The 19,656-nt window shown below is 48.9% G+C and overlaps 1 protein-coding gene across 5 annotated transcripts in view; it reads right to left on the bottom strand.

Moving 5' to 3' along the window:
• ATXN1 (ataxin 1) overlaps positions 1-19,656 on the bottom strand; it is a 226,459-nt gene that overhangs the window by 5,593 nt on the left and 201,210 nt on the right. For all 5 annotated transcript variants that reach the window (XM_010573186.1, XM_010573185.1, XM_010573183.1 and 2 more), the window contains one exon: positions 6,885-8,925. In XM_010573186.1, coding sequence (XP_010571488.1) covers positions 6,885-8,765 — 1,881 coding nt within the window. In that variant the 5' untranslated portion in view covers positions 8,766-8,925. The remainder of the gene's footprint in view (positions 1-6,884; positions 8,926-19,656) is intronic.

Below are 19,656 nucleotides of genomic sequence, written 5' to 3' on the forward strand. Positions count from 1 at the left end.
CAGGGAAGGCTGTGAGTATGTACGGAGTTGTAGCCCTAAGAGCAGAGAGCATGAACCTGCCTTCCCCCAGCAGTCCTGTTACCAGTCCAGGTCCTTCACTTCTCACACCCGCTCTCCCACTCTGCAGTTGAGTTCACCTCCTGCACTGCCTCAGGGAGAGGATCATCTCTCCTCCTCCTCCAGTTCCTGCACTGGGTCTTTTCTGCACTGTGTCCCCTTTTCCCCCCACTTCCCCCAGTTTAAAAATGTATCTGCTTATGCGTCTAGCTAACCGTCTTACAGGGAGCTGCCACAGAGAGAACAGACCAGCAACAGGTGCCCACTGCTCCTTGATCTTGCAAATGCTGGGCCTTGAAGTCCCAACATGATAAGGCACTTAAATACCCGCTTATCTTTGCATGTGTCAGCAGTCCAGTGCTCACCGCATGGGGCTGCATCTGCAGGCTCAAACACTTGATATGGGCTCACGCAATTCACAACCCACGGGGCTGAGACCCCCCGGCAACACAACAAGGAGGGCAGGAAATTCTGACTAATCCTTTTTAAAAGTTTGGCACGTGTTTTTAACTTGCTCTGTGTAACATCAGTGAGGTCTGCAACTCTCTAAGAGGGTGGCTTATGCTGCAGTCAGATATCCACTGCTCTGCTCCCAAGGTCCCCATGTCCTCTGGAGCTCGTCTCAGGCATGGGGGCAGGATCCTGCTCTGATGGTGTAACCCCTATTTGGTAGGGGCTAAAGGGCAGGAGAACACCTGAATACATGTGCTCATCTCATTTCCGAGCCACTCAGCAGGCAAGGAGCATACCAGCTGCCTGGAGAGCCTTCCCTCTCCAGGAACACAGACTCACTTGAAAGGAACATCACAGCAGGCTTGTGAAACCACCTCTCACCCTTGGGAGCAAGTAATGCTGTCATACCACGCACGGCTTTGTATTGTTAAAAATACATTTCAACATTAAGGAATAGAAGCAGTCTGTAATGCACGTTGCACTCCAGTGTTCAAACATCTTTGTTCTTAATATTGTGAACCTTGGGATGAAGTTGCATGGCCTGTCTCGCAGAAGAAGTTGGACTCGACAGTACGGCACCCAGCAGCCCTGCCACTTCCCCGCTACTGCTGCTTACTCTCAGAGGTGCCCTCCCTCAAGCAGGGCCCAAGTTAGCTCCCCTGGCATCCCACCAGCTCCACATCCCTTTTGGGCAGGAAGACTTGATCAGGGATGTCCCACAGCTCAGAGACAGAGGCTCCAGAACGAGGAAACCAAAGATTCCCATCAGATGTTGACTGTGCCTCCGACTGGTTAAGCCCATGTCAGCAGTCAACCGCAGTTTATGAGACAGTTGATTCTGCTGGAAAAAAACTTACAAAGTCTGTAAATACATGCTAGGTACTTCTGCAACTAGGCCAACGAATAACACTGCATGTATTATCCTGCCACTCCACCTGCCCAACACACTAAGCCACTGTACAAGGAATTTTAAAAGCAGCAGTTCAGAGGCACAAAGATACCCTCCACTATCAATTTTTGTCATATTAAACCTTTTCCGAGCAGATCTGCCTGCCAACAATCAACTACACACACGACAATAGTGGAAAGGGACCTGACTTTAGGCGTGGTTTATGCCTTGAACTACGGAGAAAGTGGGGCGAGGTAAACATGAAAGTCCCATCCCTCCATGTCGTTGGACAGAAACACTCCAGAGCCAGGATTTGCAGAAATATTTGCCCAGAGTTTGGGATCCTATTCCATACATATCCATTTCAATAAGGGGTCTGACTGGGCGAAGTGGTGAATATCCAGTATCTCCCATGGACTTAAAAGGAAACTGCTGTCTACACAGAGCTGTAGGCTTCTCTCCAGGCATGGATCATCTGGTGGACACAGCTTTCTCCTTTATATTGCTATGTCTCTCCTCTTTTTTTCTTCCTGCCTGCCTGCTGTATTTTTTTTTTCTCTTTCTTCTACTTTCCCATCCTTGTCAAAAGCTATTTGTATCTGTGGGAATCATACACACTTGTGTGCATCATCCTCACCGACACACAAGTTCCTCTTGATATGAACACGCTTCCACCGCACGTTATACTTTTTTTTTTTTTAACGTGGCATCCAAAACACTTGCCTGAACTGTCAATCACTGAAAGAAATCCCAGAACTGGTGGTGGTGACCACGAATAACACCAAATAATAAAGATGGTGAAATGCTGCAATTTCCACAATTCGGTCATGGTGTGCATGTACCACTATTGATTTGAAATGGTTCCGTCACGGATTATCAAGCCCTGTTTCAGCTGACCGCTTCTGGATTCAGCTAACTTGGGATTTAAGGTAACCATTCTCTACAAGCAACAGTAGTCAAAGACCTTTTAAGTGTGAAAGTTCAGGAAAAACACCCCTGCATAATTTTCTTCTGACTACCACATTGAAACACAAAATATGAATTTTAAAAGCTCCCTCCCCCAATATCTTGCCATGATTATTGTAGGAGAGAAGAAATTTGGTCCCTCTTCAAGCACACCGAGGCTCTACTGCAAGCTACATTTACATCTGTTTTGTAAGACTGACTAGTGAAAACACCCAAAACTCTTCAGTGCAGCTGCTGAGGATCTGCAATCTTCTATAACTCTTTATAATTTTATTTCTCAGCCAAACTCGGTAGGTAAGGCAGGCAATTCAGACTGCTCAGGAAACCCTGGCTGGAGCTGGAACATGGATGATAGGTGCTGCAAGATGTGATGCTCAGAAAATACCCTTCCCATCATTCAGAAACACAGCAACTTTAGTCTTGGGGCTCACTGCCGCAACCAACATAACGAGCACTAAAGCAAAAGGTGCCTAGTAAAAGTGGTTTGTGTGAACTGTATTTTAATAAACGTAAACATACATTTTCCAATTAAGTGTTTTTCTCCCTGACATTATGAAAATGTGATGAAACTAGGAGTGGCAGGCTGGAAACAAAGAGAAGGAAGCGGTTCTGGAAACAATGTGCAATTAAGCGGTGGAGCTCTCCGCTGAAGGCCTTGCTGTGGGTGCTGAGAGACTCCTCGGGTCCAAAAAAACAGCTGGGCGGATTTGTGGAATAGAAGCTCTCCTTCTCACAGAGAGAAGTCTCTGCAGTGCTGCGCTCCCATACGACCTCGCCTACTCAGAGTCTTTGGGACTCCTAATGTTCCCACCACCCCGAACGACACTGCCTTCACCAGAGTGGATTTTCTCTGAGAAATTTATGCAGCTGCAGGCAGCACCTTGTGCCATGGGGACTACCTGTCACGACACACAGTCTGGGTGGTCATCCCCCCAGGGCTGCATCTAGCCCAGCTTCAGTACACCATCACAACAAATGGACCCAGCGCTTGAAGGTTAGGGGCTACTGCTCTCCACAGCCATGTGATCCCACCATTTCTCAAGAGAAGCCACCTCTGTGCACCAGACCACTGGCTGCTGAGTTTATCACAGAAGCTCTTACCTGCTGCACTCCCACGCATCCGAAAACAGACCACAGCCACCCCATCACTCCGAGGAACAAGGACTTACTGCCCCTGTGACCAGGGGACACGGACATGGAGATCACACGCAGGGAAGGCTGGGAGAGATCTCCATCTGCAGCAGCGAACTGAGTCAACATCTCTCTTTCTGTGCCAGTTACAGTGCCAAAGATAACGAAAAGGAGAGTGCGGAGTAAAGAAAAAGTAACTGGTTTGTGTGCATGCAGAGATATAAGGGGAAAACTAAACTAGATGATGGGTCTAAAAAGATATCCACTAAACTAAACTAGTTAGGGCTACTAACTAGATGCTCTAATGGGACTTTTCCATCTCTAGTGTCTATGATTCTGGTTTTTAAAAAAAAGGAAAATTAAGAACTGTATGTTCATCTTTTCTTTTTAAGCTATACTTTAGGAATGATTAGGAACTGAAATGCAGGGATGAAAGCAAGCATTTCAGAGAACTTATTTTGCATCTCCTGTATGTTTTGACCTTAACATCAATGGAGGTAAATTACTGGCTTCTGCTTGTGCCTGGCAGCAAAAGAAAGGACAGGTAGTAATGATGAAAGTGTTATTACAAGAATAGTGTGTGGAATTGCAAAGAGATGCAGATCCATAGGTCTTTTCTTTTAGGCAACTTGAATGCAGAGGAGTAACAGCTGAACTTCGGGTTCTGGTCCAGCTGATACTTACTTGACTTCTTCCTAATCCAGAGCAAGGATGCTGTGAAATGGAAACCTAGCATCCCTCCAGGGCTAAGGCCAGTTATTTCACTGAAAAGGCATGTAGCTTTAGTTGGGTTAATTTTCCTCTAGGTTTCCATACCTGGAAGAGGGTTGGATTTGCCAGGTGACTGGAAGATGGGGAAAGGAGGGAGGATGACCTCTTTCTGCCTAAGTGCTGTGCTGGGGAGAGGCAGCTGCGGGCTTGCCATGATACGATACAATAGCAGCTGCAAGATGCCTCCCTATTTACATTACAGTTGTATATGCTCAGCTAAAAATAATCTCCTACCTCTGTCCCTCAATTGGTGAGAAAATTAGCTAATGTTTGCACAGAGTCTGAAAATACGAATTCATCAATATTATAATGACTTCCCAGAAATCCCTGGGAGGAGTATGTAAGTAAGCCAAAGCTAATGATAACAACGCTATTTTTGTATGGCACTTACTCTTTACAACTTACACTCTCTTGATAATACCATTCAAAAAGCTTCCTCATTCCAGAAGTATGTATGCAACTGAAACTTAATTGTAATAAAACACTTTGCGAAGCTACGCTACACATGCAGATGTATCCCCACTGTATTCTGGATTCAAGATATATTTAAGTGCAGCAGCACCACAGCATGACTAAATACTGTTCTTTCAACGAGAAGACTAAGCCCTCTTCACGCAGGCAAGTTTCTAGCAAGTAATGACTGCCGCATGCCTGCTAATAAAGCTAAATGCTTTCATATAGCCACGTTGGGCTGAGAGTGAGGTCATGGAGACTTCAAGCATGTAGAAATGCTCTCTCGCTCGCTCTCTCTCAACCCAGGCAAGGGAAAACTGGCAGAGCCGTCCCAGCTATGCAGGGACACAGCTGATCTGGGAAGAGACCCAAGTCCTGGAATCTGCAGGAAACCTAAATTAAACGCCCGTTTCTAATCATATCTCTGCGTGACTCGCCCTCCATTCTGGAAGCATCCCCGGTGGGAAACACAGCTGGGGAGTATTTTGGCTGCGATGATGTCAGCCCGCTCCTGATAGGCTTCTCTGTAAGGTGACACTTTGCTGGGTGAGACCCGTGTGCCTGGCCCTGGATTTTTACGGCCTCAGACTCGGCTTGCTTTCTGCCAGAGGATGGCACTCCACCCCCTGCAAAGGCGCTCTTCCCCGCGCCCAGGACTACAACACATCGCCTGCGTTGACAGATCTGCGAACGAGACATGACACAAACGCTACCTGCTAATTTGTACCTCTTCTGCTGGTGCAGAGACTGGTGGCCTGGCTGCAGGGAGAGAAATGAGAGCAAGATGAAAATTGCAGATGGGAGATTGCTACTTTTGAAATCTCATTATTCAAGGCACCAGGGAAAATTATAGTAACTGGTCCTGATCCAAGGACGGTTCCTCTAATCACGAAGCCTGTGATGCACCAAAATACAGCTGAGCGGTGGGGAAAAAGTCACATCTTTATACCGAAAGCACCAGAGGCCCAAGTTCTATCAGCTGTGCCGATGCACACACATACATGAACAAAACCACATAGGGAATCTGCACGTTTGACATGAGAAAGTGGATGTGTCATATACATAGATTTACCACGTATGCGCAACTGGGGAAAGACAGGTCACAGATTGCTGTGACTGTAAGAAATTTTTCCTATAATCTGCTCCTCGGTACCATTGCTGTTCGTTTTTCTTCTCCAAACTGTCATCCTGAGGTGCTTTACTACACGTGTCCACATCCAGCTTCTCTCTCTTTCTCACTCTGGTTCTCCAGTGCTGAGGATGCAGCATTGGGGTTGCAGATGCTGCAGTTCACAGCACTCAAACCAGACCAAAAAGACTTGCAACACGATTATTTAAAATGAGTACCTCTAGGAAGCAAAATGCTATCCGGTATAGCTGAACTGGTCCAGCCTCAACGCAGCAGAATCTAAATCGCTCAGAAAATGGACAGCATCAGGATAACGCTTTATGATCAATACATACTCATTCTCAACCAACAAATACCTTTGGAAAGTTACAGGTTTGCTTCCTACACTGTGAACCAATGAGAAACAAAGGTCAGAAGCACAGCCTGCCCAGCCACCTAGATGGTTTTTCTTTCCAAATTTCCCTTGAACACACAGATTATGTGAGCTGTACAGTGTTTAAACCACCCACAACCAAAGCCTCAGTAAAACTCTGTAGTGCGTTTCAGTAACTTACGTGTGTGATGGAGCTATTCCCAGGCAGCTCCAAGTTTTCAAGCCATGGAAATTCACTGCCTTGTGCCCTACCCTCTCTCTCAAGGGTAGGATTTGAGCTGAGTCTAAACTGAGCTTTCTGGTGTGGAAGGTAAAAATCATCTATCAAAATGCAAAATATATCCTCTCGTACTGCTTACACTGTTCTATATTTTAATCAAAAAAGATGATGTAATTCTTCCTGTGGGTTCTCCAGCTATAAGAAAGACCCGGTTTATATCCAAGAGACTACGTTTGTCATTGGTGTGACCCTGATGGCTCCCCTGGTGTGGCAAGGGGGATGATTTTTGGACCAGAGCTGGTCTCACAGCTGGATATGAACGATGAATAACCAACCCTGCATGGATCCAAGGCGACTGAGATGTGCTGAAGAAAGCTGCACCCGTGGGGTCAAAGCACGCACCCCAGTCCAACCCCCCCCCCCACCAACGCGTTGCCATTACCTGCGCTCGATGCTCCCCAACCGCAAACTGTATCACGGCAATGCCCGGGCTATGGCTGTCTTCAATCCTCTCCACAGTGCTGGAGTCTATTTTCAGGTCGTTGCTGATTTCCGCGCTCTGTATGAAGTCTTCTGTTTTCAAGTCCTCTACTTTCTTCAGCTCCCCGTTGGCCAGCTGAATGATCGACCCCTTCATGAAGTAGGGGGGCAGCGTGGGAGGTGCGGCGGCGGGGGAAGCGATGGACTGCACCACGGGCAGGTGGATCTGCGCCTGCACCATGGTGGCCTGGTAGGCAGGCTGGGTGGTGAGGGGCTCCGCGCTGAAGTTCTCGCTCTTGGGGACGGCGGTGGTGACGAACGTGTGAGGCACTGCTGCAAACTGAGGAGACGACGTGACGATGGCGGGCGCGACTCCTGACGGCTCGACGTCCGCGCTGCCGACCGGTATCAGCAGGGACTGGGTGCCAGGGATCACCAGGTGCTGCGGCAGGCTGCCGGGGTACCCGATGGCTTGCTGCTGACCGCTCAGGTAGCCGATCACCGGCGGCTGGGTCCCGGCGTAGAAGGCCGTCGCCGGCAGCCCGACGGGGAGTTGCTCGGAGGCGCTGTGGGTGGTCTGAATGACGGTGTGAGGGGACAGCGTCGCCACCGCCTTCACCCCCTCGTGGCCCAGAGCCTGCTGCGGGGACAAGGCGTAGGACCGGTGGGCCGGCTTTCCTAAGTGCAAGCTTCCCTTGTCGTTGAGGGCTGAGGGAGAGGTCTCGCGGTTGGTGGCCTGCTGCACCTCCATGTCCGCCGTGGGCGTGCTGCTGTTGGGGACCACCATGACGGAGGCTCGGACACCTGAGGAATCCCGCGCGCCGTACTCGGCGGGGCTTGAGTGGACCACCACGTGCCTGGTCTCGTAATGATGGGGAGCTGGTTTATTGCCTGCTTTGACTAGACCCATGTCGGCAGAGGGCGAAATGCCGTACCTCCGGCTCTTCTCTATCTCACCGTTCAGTACCTCCTTGGCCTGCATCGCCTGTAGCCGGCTGCTCTCGGGCTTCTTGGGGGGATCCCTGGTGACGAAGTGGCCCCCCGAGTCGGTGTACTGCACCACCACTTGGGAGGAAGGGCCGAGGGTGAGGGTGTGCGGGATCACTGTCTGATGGGGGTGCAGGGGGACCGGGATGGTTGGAGGAGAGACATTTCTGACACTGCTCTGGGAAGAGCTGGAAATGTGGACGTACTGGTTCTGCTGGGTGGGTGGAGGAGATCCGGCGGCAATCAGTCCAGGCGTCCTGACCAGGTGCGGCTCAACTTTGTGCCCCTGCTGGCTTAAGCCGCTCATGCTGGCCAGCAAAGTGGAATAAGCCTCCAGCTGGGAGCGCTGGGATGGAGTGGTCGCAACGGCTGTGGCCGCTGCCACGGCGCCGGTCGCAGAATTGGCTGTTGGGGAAATCAGCTGCGAGGGGATGAATCCGGTGTACGATCCGCTGTACTGGGGCCCGACGAACTGGAAGGTGTGTTGCAAGTGCGTGTACTGCACGGGGGAAACGGGGGTCCCTGACTGGGAGAGGGCGGGCGAGTACACTGTGGGAAGAGTGGTGGAGGCTGGAACGGACCTGGGCGCGCTCGGCGGGGAATAGTCCAGCCCTGCAGACAGCGACTTGTGCAAACCCTGCTGCAAGCCTGTCTCCACCGATGACGTCCCCCCGGGCCGGTGCCGGCCTCCCAGGCCGCCCTGGCCGCCGGGTGTGCTGGGGAGCCATGCTAGGTTATCCGCACGGTGGTTTTCGTTTGGCAGGACTGGCTTCACCTCTGAAGGCAGGCTGGTGGCAGGGATTTCTCGCTTCTTAGGTGGCAGGCATTCATTGCTCCGCTCTTGGTTGGATTTCATCTTTCGCCGTCCCCCCTCCACTGTGCTTGCTTCACTGTCTGGCTGGCTCTGATTTCAGTCTGATAAATGGAAAGTCACATTTGATTTCTGCAAGGGATCCAGTGACTTCATGAGGAATCATCTCCCCGTGAGCACGATCCTCCGACAGCTCCTCTGGATTCTGCAACGAGAGGGTGGGTAAGGGAGGGGGGAGTCACATCATCAGCACTGAGAAATGAGAACAAATGAGCAGACACCCCGAAACAGCAAGCAAGAAAAGGAAAAACTTCTGGGAAAAAAAAAAACCAGTCAGGCATTGCTGCTCTCCTATCAAGGAGCAGTTGATAGCCGCGCTGTAAACAGCAGCAAAAATCCTGGGCATGTCTGCTGATGCACCAGGAAAACGATTAAAACTTTAGGCAGATCAGAAGCTCCCTGGCCATAACTTGCCACACGTAGCAGTGGTCACTTATTTCCCAAGGCTCGCCTTCTCCTTCCTCTGGGAAAACCCTCTCTCTCAAATGCCTGGTTTGCTCTTCCAGCCTCTCCTTCCCCTGCAACAATGACGTTGCTTTCACCCTGCCATGTCCTAAAAAGCACAGGAGCGTGGCAGGGAGCCCCGAGGAACATGCACGCACAAAATATTTACATTAGCAACAAGTAGCTATTAGTGGTGTGGAGGGAAGGTGGTGGTCACTCCCGAACCCTTGAACCCCAGTCACCCCCAGGGTGACTTCATGTCACATCGGGCAGGGCTGCGGAGGCAGCAGCTGCCCCCTGTCCCCCTTCCACGCCACGGATCATTACAGGCACACGTGCCCTTCATTTACCAGTCTGGCAATGAACCTCGGCCATGCGATCTATTTATGGCAGCAGCCCAGAGCCAGAGATGGCTCTGAGCCAGGTTTTTAATGTGTGGGGCTTTTTTTTTTCCCCCAGTGCTTTGAACTCCCTTTGCTACTAACACCTCATGCCCAGGTGTCCCGGCAGGACTCTGCGCTGCGAGATGCTCCCCGCTGCGTACAGGTTGGCTGGAGCCAGGTGACAGCACCTTCTCCATCTCCGGCAGGATCCGATCCCCATTTCTTAGCGACTGCCTGACCAGGAAGGCTGCGGGTGGCCACAGCCACACATCCAAACACTGAGCAAACTCAGCCCTGGGGACGCCTCACCAGGACTGCTTGGAAAAGCATGTTTGGGTTTCCTCATCCAAACCAGGAGCCCCCACCACTGTAAAAGCTCATGATTTTATATTGGGCTAATTTTGCTGTTGGAGCAAAACAGTTGCTTTCTCTGCTCTGCATTACTTACTGCGACTTCAGCCACCCAAAGGCAACAAAGTCGACAAAGTCTTCCTAACTCTTTCATTATCTGCTAAGGAAAACACCATAACTAAAACACATCCTGCTTTGAAAAAAAGCAAAAGGAGCTGACAGTCTTTCCCTACCTTCCCTTTCAGGGAAATACCCCAGGCCCTGTCCAGCCACCACTTGTCATCTGCATTTCTGGCTGTTTTGAAAGATATGCAAGAATGGGTGCAGAGAAACCATGCAACCTGCATGACTGGCATCCTAACAAGAAAAGCATGCATTATATGAAAGAAAAATGGAGAGCGAAAGAATTAAGAGTGGATGTGAAAGAAGATGGAAATAGGATATAGCCTACTTTAAAGTGAATGCTGAGCAGCAGTAATGATACTTATCTTACGGCAAGTAATATTCCTTTGGGGGATTTCTTTCCCTGCCGCTTTGCTTCTAATGAACAATAAGCCTGATGTTTATATGCGCATGCAGTACTTTGAAGACATACTAGACTAAGATTAAACCTATCTTTAAGAGCACTCTTTACGTTTATGGTCCTCCAAGCTGCTGTAAGCCTGCAGGAAAAGTCCAAACCTTCTAACGGTTTGATACAATCATTCTTAAGTTAATTATTCCGTTGTTTAAATATTGATAAACAGTAATGAAACACCAATAGCCATAGAGCCGGGCGGGGGAGTAAAGCACTGTTTCAGGGCGGATTCCCTGGCTTTGAGGCGAGAGGGAAGATGAAAGGACTCAGGGCAGCTTCAAAAGACCAAGGGCCAGTGATGCTTTCAGCACGGCGGCTCAGGGGCAGCAGCACCCGCCGAGCGGCGGCTCAGCACCGCTACCCCGACCTGCCCCGACCCGCCGGCGCTGCTGCCTCGGTGCTGTGGCCACGGCCGGACAAGGGCAGCCAGGAGACAGCACAGGTCTTCCCCCTCCTCCTAACAGTTGCTCTTCGTGTCTTGGCAACAGCTAAAATTATTATATTACACATGACTTACAGATTTTTATTTTTAAGTTCGACTAAAAATAAAATTGCCGAGCTCACATTTGCGCAGTCATCCTTGCTTAACTTTAGCTCGCTGTAGCCTTCTGCTCTGGGCAGTCAGCTTTGGCAGGTAAGTCGGCAGCTCCTGGCCGAGGCGGCTGCCTGAGGATGCCGTGGGGGGACACCCTTGACACGGGACACTCGTCCCGCTCCCCTTGCCACGGGGAGCTCGCACTGGCCTCAGACCATCCTCCGACCTCTCATGGAGATGGACATGAGCTGCAAACTCGGAATTTAAATACACTCCCGTGGGGAAAAGCTGGGAGCAGAGGGCTGGCGCCTCTGCCTGCAACAGAGCACGGAGCTTGTACATGGGAGCAAATAGGGCCAGTCTCTTTTGCTGTGACAGATAAACCAGGCTCCCCAAAACTAGCCGTTTCAAAAGCCTGAGGCATCTGGGTTTTAGCTTCTCTGCATCAAAAGTACTACTATGAAGCTGTATGAAACCTGGTGAAGTTTCACTCTGCAGGAGCTGAAGCAAAAGTTTTGTTCTGGTAAATAGCACTGAACCACTGAGTTTTGGGTAGCTTCCAACATCAAAGCTAACATCCTTCGAAAATACCAAATACTAAATCTTTTGGGTTTGGGGGGGGGGGCTTGGTGTAAATCTTTCATATGGCTGACTTCATCATCACCGTTAACAAAAGGGCTGCCCAAAATCTCCTGGAGAGCAAAGGAGGAATGAACAAGCTTAACGGAGACAAGGGATGAGACAGCCATAGAGCAGTGAAGACTGCCCCACTTTTCCAAGCCCAAGTACTTCACGGTGAGACTTTGAACTCTAACAGACACAGGACTGGATTTGCAAAAATGCAAATGTGCAGCATAAAACAGCCTACTTCTACTTCAAGACTTAAAAGTAAAATGGTAAGTTTTCAGCATAATTCAAGTTCCAGCAACAGCGAAGATAAGACAGGACTGATTTTGCTAGGGAAGCAATGAAAAGGAGACAACCCAAACAGAGTGTCTCAAAGGCAAGAGGTATAAGACCTGGTATAAACTGTTCTTTGCTGGCTGTCCTAGAAAGATGAACGCCTGCCTGCTGCGGTGTGCCGCGGGGTTTGTTATTTGTACGCTTTTTTTTTTGGATCCAAGTAATTTTTCTGACTCTCGAGATTTCCCTTCTCTAACTTCAGAGCTGTCGATCACGATTTGTGAGCTATGCAAATGAGGAGCAAACACCAGGTGATTTCTTGCTCCCACTTTGTACAAGTGTGTGTCACACGAGTGCGTGCGTGCGTGCATGCCTGTGTAATTATGGCTGGGAAGGTAAAGGGGACAAAGAGATCAGGGACAGCAGCTGGACTTTGGTATCTCTGGCAGCGAGTACACATGGAACATTGCTTAAGTGTCTGGACAGCCAGTGTCCGCTGGCAGCCTGCCCACACTCAAATTCCTGGAAAGGCTTAAGGCAGAAAAATAATCACTTGGAGGAGTCACCATCTGGGCTTGCTCTGGTCCCAAAGGAATTGCTCACTGGAGCTCAGGATGTGCATTTTTCATCCAAAACTCCAGCGCCTCTCTGCAAGACACTTTAAACCTCACTATGTCTCCCAAAACAGTATTTTTCTATTTATTTCATCTAATAAATTTAAAACTCATGAGAAGATACTGGGTTATAGCTCAAGGGGCTGACCTCCTTTATTTATCCAGAGTTCACTGCAGCAAAGGTAAAACTAGCAATGCAAGCCTCCAAACTCATCGTGAACATACGCTGCATCCCACCACTGGGGTGCACAGAAGGTGGGGCCAGACTCACAAACCACAGCGGCACCCTATGCAAATGGTGGGACTTTGACTGCCTTCAGAAATCAGGCACTTTTTGCAGCCCCGTGATGTAGCTAACATCATTTTTAGGTCTCTAAAACACCTTCAAAAATCTGGTCCCTCATCCTCTCTGGTCCCTGACCTTTCTGCAGTTGCTAACAAGCTCACACCAACGTGTGCCACCAGGAGCAAGGGCTGGGACCACCCACTCGTTTGCCTTATTGTTTGGAGCATCACCCAAGGGGGGCAACCGTCAGCCTCCAACTTCAGGGATATTCAATTCAAACCAGTCCCTTATTGTCAAAAGGCTCCTTTGATCCCAAACACTAATAACACACAGATTATTATGACTTTTCAGCTTTCACCTTCCAGCTCCAGGTATCACCAGTAAATTCTCACATTTAACCGTACAATAAAAAAACTGGGTCTCTCCTCTGTCAGACACTGTTGTCCTGCCTGGCAAGTAGACATCAATGCAATATTCAAAGAGTACACCAAAAAAAAATAATCCTTTGAATCGAGCCTGACACATGGTTTTTTATGTCTGGGGTGTTACCAGGCAGAAGCAGCAGCACAGTCTGATGCTCCCGCCTCAAATCGCCCGCCCATCCTATCACGATAGGATGAGTGGGTAATTTCAGCAACGCTGGAAATCAGTGGGAAGGGAGGGCACTTCGTCCCACCTCTCCCCTCCCCTCCAAGGAGGCTGGCATCTTGCAGGATCAGATTCAGAGAGATTAAAAGACAGACACATTGCAGAGGGCTCCGCAGCTGCATTCTGGCTCTCAGATCTATATGCCAGCTTCCCCCCCCTGCTCTACACCCTGCCTGCTGCCAGCTACATATTCATAGTTGTAACTGCTACAGATTTCATTAGCCTTGCCATGTGCAGCTCAGTGCACGCCAACAATAGCTATAGGAGTTTATTGTCCAATCCAACCGATTTCACAGCTCTCTGGCAGATTTCCCAGGAGGGCCAACTGCAGAGATCCATTAATAAGAAACATGAAAACCTCTAATAAAATTTGAAATTCTCCTCCCAAAACGAAAGGATTCCTGATCAACACCGCATCTGCAAGACAGATTGTCCACTGCAGTGTTAGCTCCTATTATACTTCTGGAAATCCACCACAGCAAATTGGTACAGGTTTCTGCAGAGCGAGCAGCTATTCTGTATGTCCCCAGTTAGATGAGACAGCCTCCACGCAATATAAAAAGCAAGCAATAACGAACAAACCTCAGCAAGCACATCACTGGATGCAAGATGCCCAATGGCTTGACATTCCCATGAAATTTATGATGCAAATACGTAGGTACTAGCATTGAGAGAGGAAGATTTAGAAGGAAAAAATAGCGTAAGATACATTCCCAAAATGACGGGCAGATGATGGAGTTCCAGGACAGCAATTCACTCGATGACATTCATGAATGCAGGCAATACAGATTGATTATTAGAAAGCTACTCCAGCAGTTAATTATCCATTCCTGCCACTTAGCTCCTGAATTTTGAGGATAAGGGGAGATCTGCATGTTCTAAGCAGGGCACGTGCCTCCAGTAGTCCTGTTTTACTACAGTTACACTGTAGTTAGGTACACATAGTTATTTTGTGTGGTGGGTGCTGGTGAGCTGCACAAGAGCAACCGCTTCTCACAGTGCTAGTGTTAGCTTAGGTTTCAGTTAGGCTAACTGCTGAATTATTTAAGAGTTGGAATTAACTTCCAAAAGTTTGCAGGTTTCTGCCATCAGTTTATCTGTGTGCCGTCACCTGGTTCTGCAACAGAAAAGATGCCCGCATTTTCAACATCTCATGCCATGCTCTGGACATACAGCATACCTTGCCGTGCACATGTGTAGTGATGTGGCTACATGTATGTGTTGTAGGACTGCAGGTACCATGGGCGATCTGATTAGAGTCTCAGCTGCCTGCTCATTTATTCTGTTTTTTTTACCAAAAGACTTGTTAGCAAAGGTGATCCCTCCTCTTCCAGCATACTTTGCAGAGAGGTGGTACCACAGAGTGCAGCACAAGATGCTGGGCAGGCAGGCAGGCTGGAAGCAAGGAAGCACTTGCTTTGAGAGCCGCAGGCCGACCCTGCGGCAGGGCTGCTGTCGGAGGGCTGGGCACGTCGGGCAGCTTTCCCCCCTCCCAGCCCACCCCACGGGCAGCACCCTCGCTCCCCGGCACAGAAATCCCTTGCCTCACAGTTCCAAACGCAGGCGCTCAAATAGCACGAGTCGGGCCCTGCTTCTTATCCCTGAAACACATGATACTGGTTTACAAATAGAAGATTTCTTAAAATGATAACAGTTGAGTTTATTTGCTTTTTTATTATTTTTTCTTTTAACTTGCCCTGTGAGGCCTTTCAGGCTCGAGGTCTCTATCTTTTCCCTGCAACTCACAAGACCAGAAACTTACTATTTTAGCTAAAAGTGGAATTTCCCATCTCATCATTTGACACCAGGAACCGGAGTTTTGTGAAACTGCGTCATATATCCAGAGACTAGTGATAAAAATGCAAGAGCTGACAATGCTGATTACAGTACAATTTCTTCAAGGGTGAAGCGCTGGACTCCAGAACCCTCTGCCCCTACGGAGGAAGGGGAGAAGGATTTAACTGCTAAGTAAGGGCCTGAGCCCTGGGGCAACGCCATGTGAGCGTGCACAACTTGACACATGGCTTTCTCTCTCAGCTGCACAGCAGAAAGCGCACCTCAGTTGACCCTATGCGAAGCACCTCTATCTGCAGCCATGAAGGAAAGACCTGGGGTTTCAACTCAGGCTGACTGCGAACCGCACGGTCCCGCAAGCAGAGCCGATCCAGGTGTGACGCTGAAGCACGATTCAGCAGCGCAATGTTTTACCACCACGCCGTGCTGAAGCCTTTACAAGCTGACGGAGGTCTGCCAAATGCCTCCAAAGCCCCGCTCCCAAAGCCTCTGAGGTGGCTGTGCCAGGAGCATCGGGACCACCAACCCAAGATGCTCGGGAAGGCAGCGTCCCCCTTCACACACACCCAGCGCCTTCGGTGGCAGCACGGATGCCACACACGTTTTAAAGCGCTCCTTCAACCCCACTGACAGCAGGAGGGAAAGGTGGATCCCACCTATGCTGCTCTGCAAGGGGCCAGATGCAGCATCTAATCTTTTATCTCCTGCACCGCACCGACTGCTGCCAGTGCAGGACAGCAGGTTTACAGGACCAGCTTGTCTGATATTGCACAGCGACATCCTTTACTCTTAAACCCATCCCCTAGAGGCACTTCTGCAGCTTAAATGAATAAATAGAATTAATTTATAAACAAGTATAATACTCAAATTACTTTGTTGATGTTTTTCATTTATCTAAAATGTAGCCCAGCTACAATGGGAGCTGCCTACATAATTTTCCATTGAAAATTTCACATGAGTGACTATAAACGTAGCGACACCCACTCGCCGCTCATTTTAACTTGTGACAGAAACTGTCATGCCTGTATGAACACATTTGCACCGCAGATATGTCACACAGGTCTCCTTCCATGTGTCTGAAAATGCTCGCTAACGTTCTCTCCTTCTTCTGCAAAACAGATTAGAGAGACGCCTGGCTTCGCTGCCAGGAGACATGAATAAGACCCCCACGAAAAATTACAGAAACCGGGGGTGTTTCACCCCTTTGAAGATCCAGCCAGTAACACCAGCAAGCAGCAGCCAACTTGGAGCAGCCATTTTACAGATAAGCATAGGTGCTCATGAGGAGGAATATACCTTTAAGCCTGGCTGATAAGGGGACAGTGTGCGAGCATGGCTTTAGGAGCAGATTTGGAAAGGTCAGCTGCACGCTCGATGCCTTTCCTTGGAAGTCCTCCCTGCAGACTGCTTCTCTGGTAGATTCCACGTGCTAGCAAATTAGACTATAATTAGTCCATCTGTAAAGTGCGAAACGTGAATTGACATTAAATTCCCCTTGAAATGGATTCCAACACCTCGCCTTCTCTCTCTCAGGCTTCATTTGGCAAAGCTTTAACTTGAAGCAATTTTGCATGAGCCCTTGCTCATAGTCCCAGCACACACGCCTCACCGAATCAGGATCACTGACCGTCACCACCGACAAAAGTGAAACGCTAGCAGCTCACCCCGGCCTGGAGGCATGCAGCATGCTGCCCCAGTGCTGCAGAAGGCTGAGAACAAGTTCACCCCCCTCCCCGCCACCACTCCCGTCTTTCTTTCTCTAATTCATTCATTTTTTTCTTCTTCATTCAGGGTCAGCTACGTTTGAGTGTGCCTTGCAGCACTGCCCACTCATCCTGCACAGACCCTCAAGCTGGCAATCTCGACACAGGTAACGTCGTAGGGGTCAGTGCATGTATGTGTGTATGAATCCACATGGGCCAAAAAAAAGCCAGACCAACTCTTCTGCACCTCCTCTCCCCATAAAATGCCTGTCCTGGCCCTGCAGATCACAAAACCAAGTGACTAGTTACTCTTCCTGACCCAGTTTTGCAGGGAGCCTCTCTCCTGCTCCAAGGGGAGCGCGGTGGGCAGATAAAATGGGCACAGAGAGCCAAATCCATCACCAGTGTCACCTGACTGAGGCACAGCGAGGGTGAGATTGCCCTGACCGTTCTATCTTACAAGGCAATGCAGAAAACAATTAAAACAAAATGAAGTAATGCAGGTTTATAACAACATAGCAGGCTCACAGGCTCCAGTTGCAATTAAAAAACCCACCCGTTCCAACTAAGAATGCAAATCATCAGCGTTGCTCTCAAGCAGGGAACGTTGACAAATGAAGGCGGTGTGCTAACAGGCAGTGCCAGTACTCTTAATTTAAGTATGTGAGAAACAAAGGTATGTACCATCCAGGACTGCCAGAAAGAACTCGCTTTAAACAGCAATCAGAAAGAACTGGAAGGGTTTAAAATTACTTCTCTTACAAAAAACAGATACAAGAAAACCTTTTGCTCCCCTTCTCCCAGCCAACTGAAGAAGGAACGAGAAAATAAAAATCACGCAGCTCCCATAAAGGTTATATAGGAGTTTTGAACTCAGGAACTAAAAACATTCCTCCATTGGACATGTGGGTCCACTGAATCACACCTTGGAAATCCGAATGGACCTTTTGTAAAAGCCACTGAGCCACGAACATGCTTTCTCACCGCTGTGATCACTTCTGCGAAAGCATCTTACCCATCTGCCACTGGAAATCCGCGGCGCAGAGACAAGTGACTCCCCGACACCACTGAAATGGACAAAAGGATGACTAGCTACCTGCAGCTGGTTTCAATCGAAAAGCCGAGTAATTATTGCAGCCCTCTCCTGTGGCTCATATGGAGCGCAGCATGGAGCTGTAAAGTGTTATGCAAGTCTAATGTGCTGCCAGATCTCTTAGAGCAGGCAGCAGCCAAGTCGCTCCCTCCCACCATTGGCTCAGCTTCATTAACTTAATCAGGTATTCATTCATTCATTCACTCACTCATTCAAAAAAAAAAAAAAAAAAAAAATTACACTAAACCTGGCAAATTGCCAGTGCCATGCATGCAAGGAGCATGCTCACATCAGCTACTGGGACTGGAAGAAAAAGGGTAATCTGACATCCTGCAAGCTTTGAGAGGGGCATTACTTTTGCACGCTGCCTGGGTGCACACGCACCTTTGCCGCAGCCTCCCCAAAAGCACGGAGGGCTCGGGAGCTGCAGTGGGGGCAGATGCCGGCGCTGGAGACCGTGGAATTGAGAGCAGCCCTGTAAGTCAGCGCAGCCAGCAGGCAGCAGAGTAGAGTACCTCCCCAGAGCAATGGACTAATTAATTAATTTGATTATTTAGGGAGGAAAAAAGGAATTGTGGCAGGATCAACTCACTCATTTTGCTGCAAGGTTGCTACCCTTTCTTTCGCACATACCACATACGTTGCAGAGCTTAATACAGACAGAAGGGAACAAAGCAGAACAGAAAGAAAAGAAAGGAAAAAAAAAGAAAAAAGAGGGGAAGCATCACACAACCAATGTTAAGAGCAATTGGTAATGGAAATCTCTGTTTGACCCCTGTATCTGTAAACATTAGGCTTCCTACAGGCGTGTAGCATTCAAGCATCAAATAGAGTCCCCTCCCTTGCACAGCTCTTGCACTTGTTTTTCTTAGTCTTTACATGTAAGTTTGCAAAGAATGTTATTTCTTCCCTCTAGCTGTCATCAGGATGACTTTCACTGCATTTTTTTTTCCAGCAAGCTACAAGAAAGCTGCTTTATGACTATTCCAAAAAGCAGGCCTTGAGAGTCAGCTCTGACTTTACTGTGAAGAGTTTCATGCAGTGAGCCAGGGTGGGCATTAAGGAAAAGGGAGAGGTGTTACATTTCCCACCCTGGAAGCTGAGCAACAACGTGAAAGCAGTCAGCATCTCTCTCCCTTATCTCATTCTGCCCTGCGCGAAAAAATACCGGATGGCAGGTTACTCTGAGCAAGTTCAGAAAAGTAACATGGAAATACAAAGGGCTGAGACTATTTCAAAATAGTGTTTATGGTTATATGATGAAACGATACACCCCAGTGCAAACCCTCAGCCACAGACCTGGCTGACATGCCCCAAGAGCATCCACACTCCTCAGCTTCCTCCAGTGATGCAAATCAGATCTTACAACCGTCCATCTTCTGTTACCATGGAGCACAAACCTTCCCTGTAGGAACTTCAACCTCCTCTTTGCTAGCTAGCCTCCAAGTCACTATTTCTCTTCAGACAAAAAAACCCACCAGGTCTTCTATGGCCACTGCCATAAACCATGATACAAATGGCAAATCAAAGACTTTCAAAAAGGGC

The sequence above is a fragment of the Haliaeetus leucocephalus genome, unplaced genomic scaffold (assembly GCF_000737465.1).
Source record: "Haliaeetus leucocephalus isolate CR32 unplaced genomic scaffold, Haliaeetus_leucocephalus-4.0 Scaffold373, whole genome shotgun sequence".
Taxonomy (NCBI): Eukaryota; Metazoa; Chordata; class Aves; order Accipitriformes; family Accipitridae; genus Haliaeetus; species Haliaeetus leucocephalus.